General features: G+C 43.7%; 1 protein-coding gene across 1 annotated transcript in view; it reads left to right on the top strand.

The window, feature by feature from the left end:
• The window catches only part of DNAH1 (dynein axonemal heavy chain 1), a 71968-nt gene that overhangs the window by 10761 nt on the left and 45478 nt on the right, over positions 1–15729 (top strand). The window contains exons 10-22 of the mRNA XM_009917249.2: positions 267–565; positions 1573–1723; positions 2303–2493; positions 3837–4062; positions 4704–4823; positions 5612–5694; positions 7137–7278; positions 8349–8504; positions 9506–9704; positions 11400–11653; positions 12560–12772; positions 14506–14670; positions 15368–15489. Of these exons, the coding sequence (XP_009915551.2) occupies positions 267–565; positions 1573–1723; positions 2303–2493; positions 3837–4062; positions 4704–4823; positions 5612–5694; positions 7137–7278; positions 8349–8504; positions 9506–9704; positions 11400–11653; positions 12560–12772; positions 14506–14670; positions 15368–15489 (2321 nt within the window). The remainder of the gene's footprint in view (positions 1–266; positions 566–1572; positions 1724–2302; positions 2494–3836; positions 4063–4703; positions 4824–5611; positions 5695–7136; positions 7279–8348; positions 8505–9505; positions 9705–11399; positions 11654–12559; positions 12773–14505; positions 14671–15367; positions 15490–15729) is intronic.

Here is a 15729-nt window from a genome sequence, read left to right as displayed (position 1 = left end):
GAAAGAATAGAGCACTCCTGCTTTTTAATATCAGGCATTCTTTCTGTAGGGCTTTTGTCAGTGAAGGAGATGTATGGCCAGGTTCAGATGCCACGTGTGTGTGCATGGATTTGACAGCTGCTGTTTAGCTGCCACAGCTCTGAGAGAACAGTTGCATTTCACTGCAGAGAAAGGTGCAGCAGTCCCAGCTAGCAGCTAACCTCACCATACTGCTTTCCCATCAGCACTTGGAGGATTACACAGCTTGCTTTTTTTCTTTACCCTAGGTGCAGATGTTTCTCAAGGATACTTGGATCAATGCTCTAAAGAATGCTGTAAAGAGCAACCTGAGAGATGCAGGCAAAGACTGGTACAACCTGGAACAGAGCCACTGGGATGTCTACCAGATGTCCAAACTGTGTAAGCTGATGAAGCGCATCAAATTCATGCTTCAGGACTCTGTGCGGTATCTGGTCCAGAACTCGCTGATCAGCTTCACCCAGCTTTTGCTGGATGCTTGCCATGGTATCCTGAATTGCTCAAAGGACATGGAATGGGGAGATGACCTCATTAATAGTCCCTACAGGTGAGGACGGAAGGGGAAAAAAGGGTGGAAAGAGCAGAAAGGTGTAGTGCCATTGTCTTTCTAACTACTGTTTTTACAAGCAAGCTTTTCACTGTATGGGAACCTTAGGCTGGGCTGTTTCCCCCAGTCCTCCACCTGACACATTTGCTTGAGTATGGAAGAATGACACAAAGCTGGCTGCTCTGTTAGTACAGATTTCAAGTTGCTGTTAGTGATATGAGGCAGCCCATCAGAACCGAGGTCTGCTACTTTGACATACTGTTCTAAAGATTAGCCACTTCCAGCATTCTCAAGGGAGCAAATAATTACTGGGTTTTTTCTGGAGGCCAGGAAGAATACCAGGAGGCATGGCTGCTTAATTCCATTCTTGGATTAAACCTCAGGAGTAGGATCTGGCCTGGGATCTCTAAGGAATACCAAATTCAGGTTGTCACAGTGCCTAGAATTTTCTTCCATTTGGTATTGATTTAAGGATTTCTGTCCTTCATGGTATTAAAAAGGAAGGTTTAGAAATTGAAAACAGGACGAAAAGAAAAAACCCTGCCACTCACATGAGGCCTTTTACCTTGAAATCAGTGGAATTCTTGACACTGACTTCAGCTGATCCTGAGCCATGCTTGTAACATACAAGATTGGGAGATACTGAATATAACTTCCTGAAGGTGCATTTTAGGATTATATTGGAGATGCTGAATACCTGGTTCGAAAAGCATCTGCAATTTTTCTGTAAAGCAGCTCCAATTCTCAGTGTAAGGTTATGACTTTTGGGGATCCTGGTATGTCACAACTGACACTTCCTTTGCCTTTGATAGACAAGGGTTCTCAATGTCTTTACTGGTAAATTCAGAATGCAGTGTTTCATACCTTCAGCTGCATGGGACAGTCCTCCTCTCCTCTGCTTTTCTTTCCAGTCCAGTAGGCTTTTTAGTTTCAGCACCAGAGCAATATAGTTGTGTGCCATTGTCTCAAAAAGCATCCCTGTTCTTCCTTGTCTCTTCCCACTGCAGGCCTCAAAGGAATCCACTCTTTGTAACAGACCTTGTGCTAGACAGCAGTGGTGTTCACTTCAGCCCCCCTGTGGAGAGCTTTGAGAAGTCCCTCATTTCTCTGTTCGACAAGGGAATCCTGGTGACTCACACTGTCCCACAGCTGGAGAAGGTGAACTCTTTTGCATCAACAGTGATATAGCTGTGCAAGTCTCAGTGCATTGCAGCTTGACATAGACACCCCTGAGCTTGTACTGAGGGAGAGAGTTGCAGAAGTAGGTAGCTGGGAATCCAGTTAAATTAATTTGGGCACAGCACTATGCTAATGCAGTTCTATGCTGACAGGATTTCTTCAAGCTCCCCAACCCTGTAGCTATTTCATCTGGTTGCTATCTCTGCTTTGGTGCTGCAGGTTCTGTGGAGACATGTCCTAAGTAGCCTGGTTGCCCTAAATGCATGGCCGCTGGTAAAAGCTTTCCATAAAGGAAATAGCACCTTTTCCAGTGCTGTCAGTCTGGTGCAGATCTCTTCTGCATATGCATCCTTATGCCTGTTACTGTGAAAGATATATCTCCCTAGATCACCCTTCTTTGGGGGCCAACATAAAACTGATAAAACAATTCCTGACACCATGTAGAAGGATGGGCTGCATGACTTCCCAAAGGTGCCACTAGTGATTGTCTCACCCCTCTCCTGAGGACGCATCATTAGCTCTGCTAGTCCTGAAAGACCTCTCTCCTTCCTTTTCCAGTATGTGTTGGAGAACATACTTATCACAGGCACACCCTTGCTGGAGTCAGTGGGCTTGCACGAACCGGAAGTGGAAGAACTACGTGAGGCTATGCAGTCTGCCATTCAAAAGGCACTGATCCCTCTCCAAGCCTATGCCAAGAGATACGAGAAGTTCCTAGAACTAAATAACAATATCCAATACTTCCTAAGGTAAGTGGTTTCTGATAAAGGCATCTCTAACCCAAATGGCAAGTCTTTTCAGAAGCTGTTGTGTGGATGTGCATGAGAATGTGGGACCTGTTCTGAGACCACAGATGTGTGTGATGTGCCTCAGATGTGAGATCAGGCATCCATCAGAGGCAGCCATGGGCAATGGTCCATGCTTTTAGAGGACATTGGTGGTGGCAGTGAGAATTTCTTCCTGCTTCTGACAGCAGTCTCATTCCTGTCATGTTTGTAAGTCTAACTGGAGATATTAATGGCCCTAAAAATGACTCATCCTGTTTGAAAATCCAGTTAGCATACTTGACTCTGACCTCCTTCAAATAGCGTCTGTTCAAGCTGATAACATTCTGTAGAAAGTAATGTTTTCTTTTGTTTCAGCCTCGTTGTTTTCACTGCCAAAACTCTTTGCACCTATGCTGTCCTTTAGCCTCTGTTACATTAATGGTCTTGGTTTTAGGCCTCACATTTTATCCAAACAGTGGGACTGAAGCCCTTTTTCTCTTTTGTTATTCCAGCTTAATCAATTTACAAATCCCATCTGACAAATTCCTGTCTCTTCCTAGAAGATACTGAAGTGCCTGCCCTCCCCCAAGCTGCCTCCTGATCTTGCCCTGTTTACACCAGTGCTTTCATTTTGTCTCTCCCTCTCCTCTTGCCTTATTACCTCTTTCATCTCTTTCTTCAACTCCTTTTCTGCAGCTAAAATATTTTGTGCTTTTATTCCACTCCACACCTATTATGCTCTAAAATCCATTGTAGATTTGAGTCTGTCCCTTCCCTTGCTTCCCAGTAATGTTCCTTAGCTACATACGAGTTCCATGTCTTCTCGTATACACATCTTCTGAAACTGAGGGACTGTCTACACTGCTACGTGCGTGTAGCTGCAGTGCAGGTGGGCATAGGCAGCCTGGTTTCCTCTGCTTGGCATTGGTAACTGTAGCAGTGAAGACACTGAAGCAGAGCCTTCAGTGCAGGCTGGTCACCCAAACAGATGGACTTTACATGGGATGTCTTTGCTACTATAGCTTCCCATGCTCAGTTAAAGCTAGCCCTCATGTACATGACTGATATAAACACTCCTCACTTCCTATGTAGCCGTATCTTTGGTTGTAAGGTCTAGAAGGCATTGGTACACTCTCAGTCTGTGCTTGCAGAAAGTTGTATACATTTGAATAGATGCATGTTTTTAATAACAGTAAACATACTCGTTATTAATTTAATGTCTCGATCCTTTGGGCGGACACGTCTGGACATCCTATGAACAGCCTGGATGCTCAAATAATCTTAAGGTCTACATTACCTTTTTTTGTTGGTATTTTTATTTACAGAGACTACAAAGAGCAATGTCCATCTGCCCAGGAGGTGATGAGTATAGTAAACATGCACTTGTCTGAAAAGGAGAACCTGGACAACACTCTACCTAGTTCTATTGTCATTGGTCCCTTCCATGTCCGTATAGACAATGTTAAGCAAAATCTGTCCAAAAAATACAACAAGCTTGCCACTTCAACGTTGGACATACTGGCTAAAAACCTCCATTTGCAGGTGGAGAATGTAAGTTACCTGGTTCAATAGGTTATCTGTCAGTGTCTTGTCTTCTCCTGTCCTTCTGCTTTTGAAGTCACTGTGTTAGTGAAATGACCAAAAGACAGCAACGGAGGCCACATTAATGAGGACATTTTAAAGATTGCATCGTAGTGATTATTTAAAAAACAACTACAGGGGAGACATGCAGAGTCAACTAAATCAAGTATTAAATATACTTAATAAGTTATGTGCCTGAAAGTTGTATCTCTTGAGACTAAATTCTTCAAGACCCTGCCATCTTATAAAAACGTGTTGGTGGATTGAAAAGATCTGCCTAGTAGACAACTGGAAGGTCCTTCTGCTCGCTCTGAAGATCACTGGAATACAGACAATTGCATCTGCCAGAGGGTTGTCTAAATCTGTTACTGTCATCATTTCAACTACATACCTGCGGTTCCTCTTCCTCTTTTTTTGGCAGTCTCATTCCATTTAAGCTCAAATGAGATGGATGGAGAAAGACTGTGAAAGAAAAAGATGGAACAGGACTGTGTCCTCATCACTTTAGACCACCTTCAGAATGGGAAGTGGGTGGATCATGGCAGATTTTCGAATTTGCCCATTAGCAGTTAATGACTTTTTGATGGTCTTTTCTGTGCTGTGTCCTGCAGATCTGTGATGCATATAAAGCGGTCAGCTGCAAAATGCATGAGAAACCAAACAGTATTGAGGAGCTGGCTGAGCTGCGGGAGTGGATGAAGGGAGTCCCTGAGCAACTGGCTGTGCAGGAGGTAGGGCATGCTCTCCTTATGGACAGGGGACACCAAAGGAAGTGAGGAGGAGATTTGTCAAAGTAGTGTGTGGTGTCTCAGCAGAACTCCATTTTTTTTTTTGCTTGGATGTCTTCGCATAATGCCATAAGATTCTTGGGTTTGTATTTTTGTAATTCCTAAGATTTGTATTTTTAAATACACATACCATGAATTTAAATATCTATGCAAAACAAAAGAGCAGCTAAAAATCTAAAAGACTTGTGTATGCTTTTTGCTACCTTCATGATCCATTCTGCATTTGTGTACTGAATAGCTGTCTTCTAAAAATGAATGCATTCAAGAAAATATTTCTGCTATCAAATGCTCATATTGCTGTTAACATACTTCTTCAAATAGGACATTCTAGTGCCGAGTTATTTCAAAGTTATTTGAAGTGTAGGTCTGCTCCCAGCTGAACAAATGGGGAACAAAGGCATCAAGCTGTAAGCTGACTTTTCCATGCCAAGGAAAGAATCTGGAGGATAACCCAAACCACTCAATTTCTGTCCAGCACTTTATCCACTAGGTCACACTTCTTTTCATTCTTATAGAACAGAGGGCGATGATGGCGTGATCGTTCGCAGAACAAGGGGTTGTAAATCCATTCCGACTGTTCACACAGCAGAGAAGCAGCCTACTTCACATTAAGCTTGTGTGATTAAGGCCCTTCAAAGGCACCTCATGAAAATGAGGTATACACCAGAGAGTTGGAATCAGTATGGTCTAGAGATGTCTATTTTTTTGTCTCTTTCTCTCACCCTGTGCAGGAGCTGATTCATGAAGTCACAGAAGATTACAAGGTCATGGAGGAATTCCTTTACAATCTTACTGAAGAAGATTTCAATGACAAGTGAGCACAAGGCATTTCTCCCACTGTCCAAGTGGGACACTTTGCCGCAATTACTGTTCTCAGGGCTTCAGGGGCTATGTGTCTATCAAGGGCTTCAGCAGAACTTTTAAGTGCCTCTCAGGCTATATGAACACTGAATTCTTGAAATGAAGTTTATAGAGAAGAAGTGTGGGTTCATGCTGCCTTCTGGCCTGGGGGAAGGCAAACTGATAGCTATTAACCTGTTTAACATATTAAAGCTTTTTTCTCTTGGGTTTTTTTTGGAGACATTTGCAAAGTCTCAAAGTGCACAGTTTAGTCTGTGTGTGAAACTGAATGAACACTTCCAAGGTAGGAACACTCCCAGGGTTTTCACAGGAGTAGGAGGGAACATGAACTATGTATTATTACTGCATTTCTTTTCCATGCAGTCTCCTCTTAGTTTTATCTTTGGCTATGTTATTCAGATTGGGGCCTGACTATGCCCCAGTAGCAGAGTCAGCTCACAAACACAGCTACACAGCTTCTAAAGTCCGCTCAGCCCTGGAAGCACCTCTCATATGACATGGACTTCATCCAGTGTGCCTGCAACTTGAGTGGGTCTCTGCAGAGTGCTCCTGAAACTAGAAACATGGGATGCACAGTGCAAAAAACCCACAGGAGCTGCAGGAAAGCAGCTCAGCTCTAGGACAGCTTAGCACAGATATAGCTGTATGCCCACTGGCCAGACCTGACACATGCAGAACTAGTAGGACATCGCTCCATCCCCAGGCACTGGGAGGGGTGTGACCTTGAGCGTAATGCTGCAGAGCTTGCATCCGGCATTTCACACAAGCTAAAAAGTCCAAATGGAGGAATGGGTGGGCTACAGCTGAGCAAGAACCAAGAAATCTGCCCTGGCATGAGCAGCCACTTTGTGCAGCCTTTCCTGTATCTATCTGCATTGCACTCCCCAGGGCATTCTGCAGAAGCCTTGCTATCCAAGGCTTCACTGTATCTGGGTTACCCTGGCCCCTCACTGCCCAGCTTAACAGGAGACTGGCTTTTTCAGTAGCCCTGAAAAGCCACAAGCCAAGACTCTGACCCCATTTTTTTCAGTTCCTTGTGAATACATTCAAAGACAGACATTCCCTCTGGATGCCAACTGTTATTTTGCTGTCTCCTAGCTTTTCAGCAATGTACTGGATTTGTTCCTTTTAAAAAGACCCTCCACTTCTCCCCAGCCCTCTTCATTTGAATAGCCTAGTCACAAGGACTGCATATCAAGAAGAAAAGCTGAAAAAAAATGTTTTGTTGAAACCACATGTATTTCTGTTGTAAAGTTTCCCTGTTTGGTGGGAGTTGGCTTTCTCATTCTGTTATTTTCAGCATTTCAAACATTTGCTCAGAAAGCCTCTCTCTCTCTCTCCTTTGTTGTTGTTGTTGTTGTTGTTGTTGTTGTTTGTTGTATCATGTGAGTGCAGGTGGGCTGCAAGTTACTGGCCACTGAAAATAACTATGCAAGCTGAGTCCATTCGACTCCAGCACCTGGATGATGAAGACAAATTTCGCAAAATCCAGGTCATGGATCAGAATGGCTTTCAAGACAAACTGGAAGAGATGCAGGTATTAAGCCACTGACAATAAACTATCCAGAGAAGGGGGCCTTGAAGCTCTTGTGGTCAACTAGGTGGGAAACTTTCAGAAGATATTTTAGTCAGATGAGTTTTTAGGTCAATGTATTGTTGGACCAAAAATTACCACCACCACCCCACCCATTTTTTATTGGAAGTTGGGCTTTTGATTAAGAGTTTCATTTTTGTGTGAAGGACAATACTTTTTGCAGAAATACTGATTTTTCACTGGGAAGGTGTTCACTGAGATACAAAATTCTGATTCTTGGTGCTCAGGCAACCCATGCACCTCCTTTTTCTTTCTTGTGTACTCAGTTCCCTGCAGAGCATCTCCCATGATGCATTGCCATCAAGGGGGGAAAATACAGCATTCAATCATGGAATTAATTTCATGTGAAAGACCCTGAAACAGCAACAGAGTTTTGAATCTGAGATACCTCTGGTTTCTGCTGAAACAGTCTGAATTTTATTTTTCACCAGAAACTCCTAAATACAGAAAAAAAATGCCATCTTGGAAAGGCTGTAATCAGTGACCTAGATTATCTTGGAAATACACTCCAAAAATGATAATACCCCAACACTGGATTAAAAAACCAACAACAACAAACAAACCAACCCAAACAAACCCAACAAAACCGAAAAGTTATTAGAGAAGCTCTAGATGTGTGTTGCTAAACAATTCATGGAAACAAACTGAGTGACCTTGTAGAGCTATCATTTTCATTTCACTGATGCTGTAGCTAATGAACAGTATATATTCAGTAGCAAGAAATTTGGGCACAGTCTTACTGCTCCTACTTCTCAGGGATTAACTGTTGTCACAAAGACGAAAAGCAGCTGGTCATCACATTTGCGCTTTCAGCCACCTGACCAGTGGTTATTGCTTCTCCTCACCGCTTTCATTGTGGTCTAAACAGAAGTGGAATTGGATTGGGGGAGGTGAAATTGTGAGCATAAAAATCTTGCCTTTGAATGTAACAAAGAGCACAACAGGAAGCTAAGATCTCCAGAGGCAGCACTCAGCTTTAGAGCCACATCTCATGCCTGCCTTTTCTCTTTCAGCTGACTGTAGGTGGATTTTCCATCCAGGTGGACATTAACCAAGCTCATGAGCTGGCTAACAAAGCAAGGGAGGTCAGGAAGCAGCTGAAGGAGCTTCAGAATTTGGCAATTCTCTACAACAACAGGGAAAGAATCTTTGGGATGAAAGTTACTAATGTAAGTGTCAGGTCCTGTACCTACAAGACTCTAATCTTTCTTGGGCCTTCTAGGTGGTAGGTAGAGCAAATAACGAGACACAGTTCCCCAGGAAGGAATCCTTCATGCTCTTTAGGTTTATCTGATTAACTGCTCTGCGGTCCTATAGAATGACCACACTGCTCCATCGCTCCACTGTGCTGCAGAAGAGCTGATCCCAGGCGAACTTGGAAGGCTGCTCATGGGCCTGATATTGCCACTTCTGTGAGAGACTTTGGGTGCCCACATTCAGATCTGAGTGATGTTAATGAGGAGGAATTGGATGGGGGAGGTCTTGAAGCAGCGGTTAAGATGCATCAATTTCTGTAAGGCTGTTACTGCAGTTATATGGACGTGAATGAGTGGTTGCATAGTGGTGTGCAGGCAGCTGGCTGAGCTCAGAGCATAGCATGTTCTCCTAAGGCAACAGTTTATATAGCTGCAAACACTCATTTTGCCTGTAGATGTTCAGCTGCCAATGCATCATTGTCATCCACCTCTAGCCTAGTCTGGCTGCAGAGTAGAAGTGGAGTTCACGTGATCCTTTCCTACTTAGTCTGTGGTTACTTCTCCTTTACTGTAAGGAGCCAAGTTTCAATATGATGTGCAGTGTGTGCTTTCACTGACTGTGTGTGGACTGCACATCAAAATCTCCTCATTCTGCAGCGGAGCATTTGTAGAGACAAGTGGAGAGAGTGCTTTCCATGCTAGACACATGGTGCAGGCACAGCTCCACTGGATGCTTTTTGGCCTGAATGTGTAATGCACAGCTCTGCTAGTTGCTGTCCCTTGGAATCCTATATTGTGGTCCCAGGAGAGGGTCTGATACATCCTCTTGAAGCACACTTTTTCTTATTGCTTGCTTGAGATTCAAAAAAGAACTGTGCCTTTTTTGGCCTTTTGACATGCAAGCTGTCATCCAGAGCAGAATACAGTTGTTGCTTATTCTGTTCTTTACTCTTGCTTTTTCTCTGTCTCCAAAGTACAGTAAGCTATCCAGGATGGTTAAGGACTTCCAGCCATACTATGATCTCTGGACTACAGTGTCAGACTGGATGCAATGGCATGAGAGCTGGATGAATGATCCTCTCGTGGAAATTGAGGCTGACCAGCTAGAAAAGAATGTCAGTGACTCTTTTAAGACAATGCAGAGATGCGTGAAGCAGTTCAAGGATTCACCAGGTAGATAAGCAGTCTGGGGAAAGGAAGTTGGTGCATATCAGCATTTTGATGTGAGGCATGTCACAGAGTGCTCTGAACAGGGATTGTCAGGATGTCACATGGATATGTTGTGTGTATTAGAGCCAGCTGAGAAAATGCTAGCAAAGTTATTTTCCACTTTTTTGCTGGAACTATGATGATTCACGTTTAGATGCTAGTTTGCTGCTTGAAGTACCAATTTGGCATGGAAACAACCAGGCTGCAAATCCCTTTTATACCCAATTCCCAAGACAGTACTGAAATAAAAGCCACCCTCTTATGTTGCAATTAATATTTACTCGTTTATGCAAAGTAAAATAATCCAGACTAGTCACAGAGAATTACTATATAGCCCAGTGGCTAGACATGTGGGTTTAAGCCCCTACGCAAGTCAGGCAGCAAAGGAACCTGAATCTGGGTCTTCCAGTTGCTGTTTTCTTGGCCAATCTTATTTTTCTCTGTTGGCCAATGAATTTAATGGAAAGCCAGAAGAGATCTTGATTTTGTTATGAATAAAATGAAATTGCTAAATCTGGAAATGATCTGTGGAATGTAATAACCATTTTCCTTCCTGCCTGAATGTGTATGAAGTTTAGATGATGGCATCCAGCCCTTGCAATTCACATGAAGGTCTTTTAATGATGGCTCCTAGTAAAGCTGGAATTGAGACTTCAGTTGTAGCTTAACTTCCCGTTCCATGATTCTCAGAGATGCGTTGGTCATTCTTTAGAGCTAATTCTAAAATCTCCTGCCAGATGGCTTAGATTGAAATATATTTTGCAGTGGGAGATTTTTGATTCATCCTTTTTAACTTGAACTCGCTCTTAAACAATGCCATGAATCAGCCCCAATGGAGGAGGTGATGAGTGGATGCGTGAGTAACTATGAATCATTATGGTAAACAGAAATACTAAGAATACCTGCTCATATTCATTGCAATATTCCCTGGCACCTGGTAAAATATATGCTTCGTCCTTGAGTCTGCCTCGTCTTTGCATACCACCCAGCAGGGAGTGTGAGGTGGTCACACCCTTGCTGTGAGTGTGCAGTGCGACCATGCAGGGTGCAATAAAAGGAGGCACATGCTGTAGCCAAATTTTGGAAAGGAAGCAAGTCCCATGTTCTTTGCCTGTCCATTTGCTTTCTCCATTTCCATAGCTGGCTGTGATCCTAGCCTACTTCTAGCTTCTCTGTATAGTGTCCATCTTCTGTTTAGGATGGCCTGAGCTGGGGTGTGAGATAACTCGCAACCAAATCCTGTTAAGGAAGTGAAGATCTTGGAATGATGACCAGAGCTTCTAAAATATCTATTAGGAGATGGGACTTCATCATGCTTGGGCCCATATTAAGGAATTAAATTTGTTTGCTTCTCATCTTCCGGTGAGCTCTAGGCTAAGGCACACTTCTCTTAGCATGGACTTGCCTGTAACAGACTTTTGGCTGATAGGCAGGTCTGCTTCTGGGAGTGGGCTCGAATCCTTGCTTAGTAGCCATGTAGAGAGAGCCTTTGTGTCCTCATTACTTCAACCTGCATTTTCCAGTGCTCTCTCCTGCTGCTTACCTATCCCATACCATGTGTCTACAAGCACATCAGGCTTTAGACAACTTCTAGGAAGTTCCTTAAGGCAACTTCCTCACACACTGTTGTTGTTGATGTTCTGTTTTTCTCCCTGAAAGCCTGCCAGGGTGTGGCAATGGAGTTTCGAGACAAGATTGAAGAATTCAGACTATACGTCCCCTTAATTCAAGGGCTGCACAATCCTGGTATGAGAAACCGGCACTGGGAGATGCTGTCAGAAGATATTAACATCAATATCAAGCTAGAATCCAGTCTGACAGTTGGTAGCTGCTTGGACATGAACCTGCTGGACCATATTGAGAGCATTACCAAAGTAGCTGAGATAGCTGGCAAGGAATACGCCATTGAGAATGTAAGGAGAGAGGGACTTGCTGTGTCTTTGGTTGCTTCTCAAAAAGGTTTCTGTTGAGCAGGCAGTCATTGCCTTGGGTGATGTTCCTGTTGTCCCAGAGCATCAGACACATTCTGCAGCACAAGTAAAAAGGCTGCTGCTCTTGGAAAAGGGAGCAATGGCCATGCAACTGAGTTCACACACTAGAAGTCATTTCACCTTGTGTAGAATTTCAGTTGTAGCATAACAGCACTGCCTGATGGTTATGCTGATCCACTGGTTGGGTCTCACACCTCACTGTGGGATTAGTGACTGTTTAAGTTAAAATAAATTGATTGTCTGCCTTCTGCTATTCAAATGTTATGTCAGGGAGATTAGCTTCAACTGGAAACGGAGGTGGCAAATCCTTTAACACAGTAAATGTGCAGGGAAGACTTGCTGGCTCTGGAGATTCATAGGTTAGATAGTCTTTCAGCTTCAGTTCATCAGTTTGGATACAACCTAAGATGGTCTTGATTGAAAGTCACTACCTTCTGGCAGCTTTTGTTCTCTGAAATCTCAGGCAAGTTCCCAATGGATAGCTACCACTTTCACAAAGCCATCATTAACCATAATCATTAATAGGCACTTTGTTGGCAGCCTCAGTGCATCTAGTAGCACAAATGGGCCTGGAGATGAAATTGCCCTTTTTTCCTCTCAAGGTGCTCCTTTCAGGACAGCGTTGAGGTGTTGAGTCCATGGGCAGTGCAGAGGAAACGTGCTGTTGCTTAGTGTGTCTGCATTAAATACATAGCTGCAGTTTCCAGTGGAATCCAAGAGCAAAAATCTGTCACTTGCTAGAGAGGGGCATTAAGAGAGTTGTAGAAGCTGGGATAACCATTGCACATGTTGTATCTGAAAATTAAATTGCTTGTCCCTCCGTTCCAGGCACTCAACAAGATGGAGAGTGAATGGAACTCTGTTGTATTTACTGTGATGCTTTACAAAGACACAGATACCTTTATTCTGAAAAACACTGATGAAGCTTCTCAACTCCTAGACGATCATATTGTCATGATTCAGAGTATGTCCTTCTCACCATTCAAGAAACCTTTTGAGGAGAGGATGAACACATGGGAAAATAAGCTGAAGATGACACAGGTATTGGTTTCTTACCCACACATGTGTGGTGGAGACAGGCAGCTGGACTGTGCTGCCATGCTTGAACATGGACACTGTGCAGTTGCCGCTAGGGAACTGGGAGGACAACTATCAAGAGAATAACAGTCTTGAGGGAGGAAGAGGGCCTGTCAAAGCCCTCTGACTCTAGTAAAAGAGGGGCTAAACTCAGAGCCTTATTCTGCAAACAGCAGTGATGAAATTCCAGCTCTTTCGCTGCCTATTGCAACACTTTTTGGTGGGGCTGGGACTCTCCCATTGCTGTGAATAGTCCTACTGGCATCTCTAATCATATTATACTGTGGACCTTACAGATTCTTACAGGCCCTGTGAAATCCATGGTAATCATTCACATCTCAGTGTAGGAAAGCACGTGGAAGACTGCTGTTTAGAGCAAGATCTGGCAGACCATGCTAGCCCTTCTTTATCAAACCAGAGCATGAATGCTCAGCACCCAGCAGGACTCAGCCAGCAGAAGAGCATTTTGCTGCAAGAAAAAAATTCCAGTACAAGTATCTGGCTGGAGAACTCTGTGTAATGGCATCATTGTTATCTGTTATTTATAACTACCTTACTCTGTTTATTGGTGCTTACCATCTGGCTATGCTTGGGCCATGGGCTGCCAGAGTGCTAGCCTTGTCTCATAACGATACAGAAATGCTACTTTAAGTCCTAAGGCAGTAGGTGACATGGGGAAATTCAGTTATTTACTGTGTGGGTTTGGCTGTGATGTTGTCCATATTTTCACCCTGCCTTTCCTACCCCTTCTTTTGATTGTGTTCATTCCTGTCACTAAAGGCCCATGAATCTGCTTCTGGGAAGTGGCTTATCAGGGTTAGGTGATGGAGTATGGCAAACACTGTTGTCTGTATTACCGGAACACCCCACCTCTTGCTAGGTCGAGTGGCTGCCTGTGCTCAGGGAATGATAGATAATGCTGCATGACTAAGGCAGTCTGAAAGGGAGTCAACTGCTTGAGCTGCTTTGCAATGTTGGGCAGGTTCCCCATACCTTCCAATCTCCCATGCCTGAAAATGGAGGAGGATGTTCTTCCAACCTAATTTTCTTGCTCCTTTGAATGCCTGACAAACAGGGTTTCCTGTATGGTGTCTAACTTAAATGTTTAGCTTTTCATTCATTCTCTTTGAATTAAGAGTGTTGTTCGAAGATCTTTTCATGGATTATTCTGTAGGCAAGGCTGGGGCTGAGGTACATCAGGCAGGAGAGAGGATATGACAGAATTGCAGAGTCTGGCATATTTTATTTGTCATTCTTCTTCCCCAAAAATGCTCTTTTCACAAAATAAAATCCCCATCTTACTGTGTGCTCACATTGTGCTATCTTCTGTAAAATAGAGAAACACTAGCCACAGAAATTTCACCTAGCACCACTGAGTCCCTTTGAGCTTTAGCAGTGGCTTACACATATTTCTGAACTATCTCCATTAAACTAATGCGTGTTGGTTCTGATGCCTGTTGAGAACAGTTAGCAAAGGGAATTGCTAGGAAATTGTGAATTATTTGGGAAGGAAGTTCCAGCTCCTGATGCTGCAGGTAGGTTTTAGAATTGTGGAAAGTTTAAGTGCAGCATCACCTCTTTTTTCCCTTTTTTTTTTTTTTTTTTTTTTTTAACCTATTCTGGTGCACAGTTTGAATGGTTTTGTCAAACAGGTTCATAGCATGGTGTCCTGATATGCTCTTCTTGCTTCCCACTAGGATGTCCTAGAGGAATGGCTGAACTGCCAGCGCTCTTGGCTCTACTTGGAGCCCATCTTTAGGTCAGAGGACATCAAAAGACAGCTCCCATTAGAAAGCCAGCGCTACCAGGCCATGGATAAGGACTGGAGGAACATCATGAAGAATGCTAATGAAAACCCTGAGGTGTGTGCCTTGATGAAAGCAGCGCAGGTATCCCAAACTCCTTGGAGCTGTGCTCACACAAGGACTGCCTTTGAGGTTTTGCTTTTGTAATGGTGCAGGCATGAGCAGCACTGTATAAACCATGCAATGTTGCCCCGGGCGGTGTGCTAGGTTTCTTCTCTTGGAACTTGGCCTTTCGTTCTGCTGTCCAGAGTCATTCCCTGTGATGCCTTGCACCAACCTGCCCACCCCACCAAATACCTTCTCCTCAGCACAGACTCCCTACGTCCTATGACTCTTGTAACCAGTCCTGCTATAATTGTAATCCATAAAATAACTCCTTTGATTCCTCCTCAAGACTGACTCTTTAAATTGTTTAGAACCATTGTTTTCGCCTGTTTCTCTGTCCTGGTAGCAGTGCTCTCCACTCTTCTGTTCTCCAGTCTCTACTTCCCAGGACTCCATCACCACTTGTATTCCATATTACAAATGTTGGTATTTAGGGGAACCCAGAAATGTGCTTGTCACATCCGTAAGCGCTGTTTCCCCTCCTTGCCCACAAAGCTCACACCTCTCCAGATCCCTGTGAAAGTATTCCTGTGAATGAGTCATTTAAATCCTATCAGTAACATCACTGGGCAACCCAATTATCTCCACTGCCTTATCTCCCACGTGCTCAGAATATTGATGCTTCCTCTGTTCTCCATTCTGTTTGTAGGTGATTTCTTTGTGCCCTGATCCTATGCTACTAGAGAACCTGCGAAAATGTAACAAACTACTCGAACTTGTGCAGAAAGGTCTGAGTGAATATCTAGAGACGAAGAGAGGAGCTTTTCCCAGGTAATCTCAAATTTCAGTGGGCTGGATCACACTCCCTGGTTCAGAAAATATGAAAGGAGAGGCTCACTCAAGTTCACTCTGCCAAGAAGGAGCAAAACAATCTAAGCTTAGGATATTGTCATGAGACTGCAAACATAAGCAAGGCTGTGCCTTTCAATGCTGCCATCTGATGGGGAGAAAACAGGCAGACACAAATGTGAATTGAGAGCAGTCTGGTAGCGTTGTTGCATATCTGTGCCT

This window comes from Haliaeetus albicilla, chromosome 24, assembly GCF_947461875.1.
Source record: "Haliaeetus albicilla chromosome 24, bHalAlb1.1, whole genome shotgun sequence".
NCBI lineage: Eukaryota > Metazoa > Chordata > Aves > Accipitriformes > Accipitridae > Haliaeetus > Haliaeetus albicilla.
The sequence above is the reverse complement of the archived record's forward strand: the minus strand, read 5'-3'. Positions and strand labels throughout refer to the sequence as shown.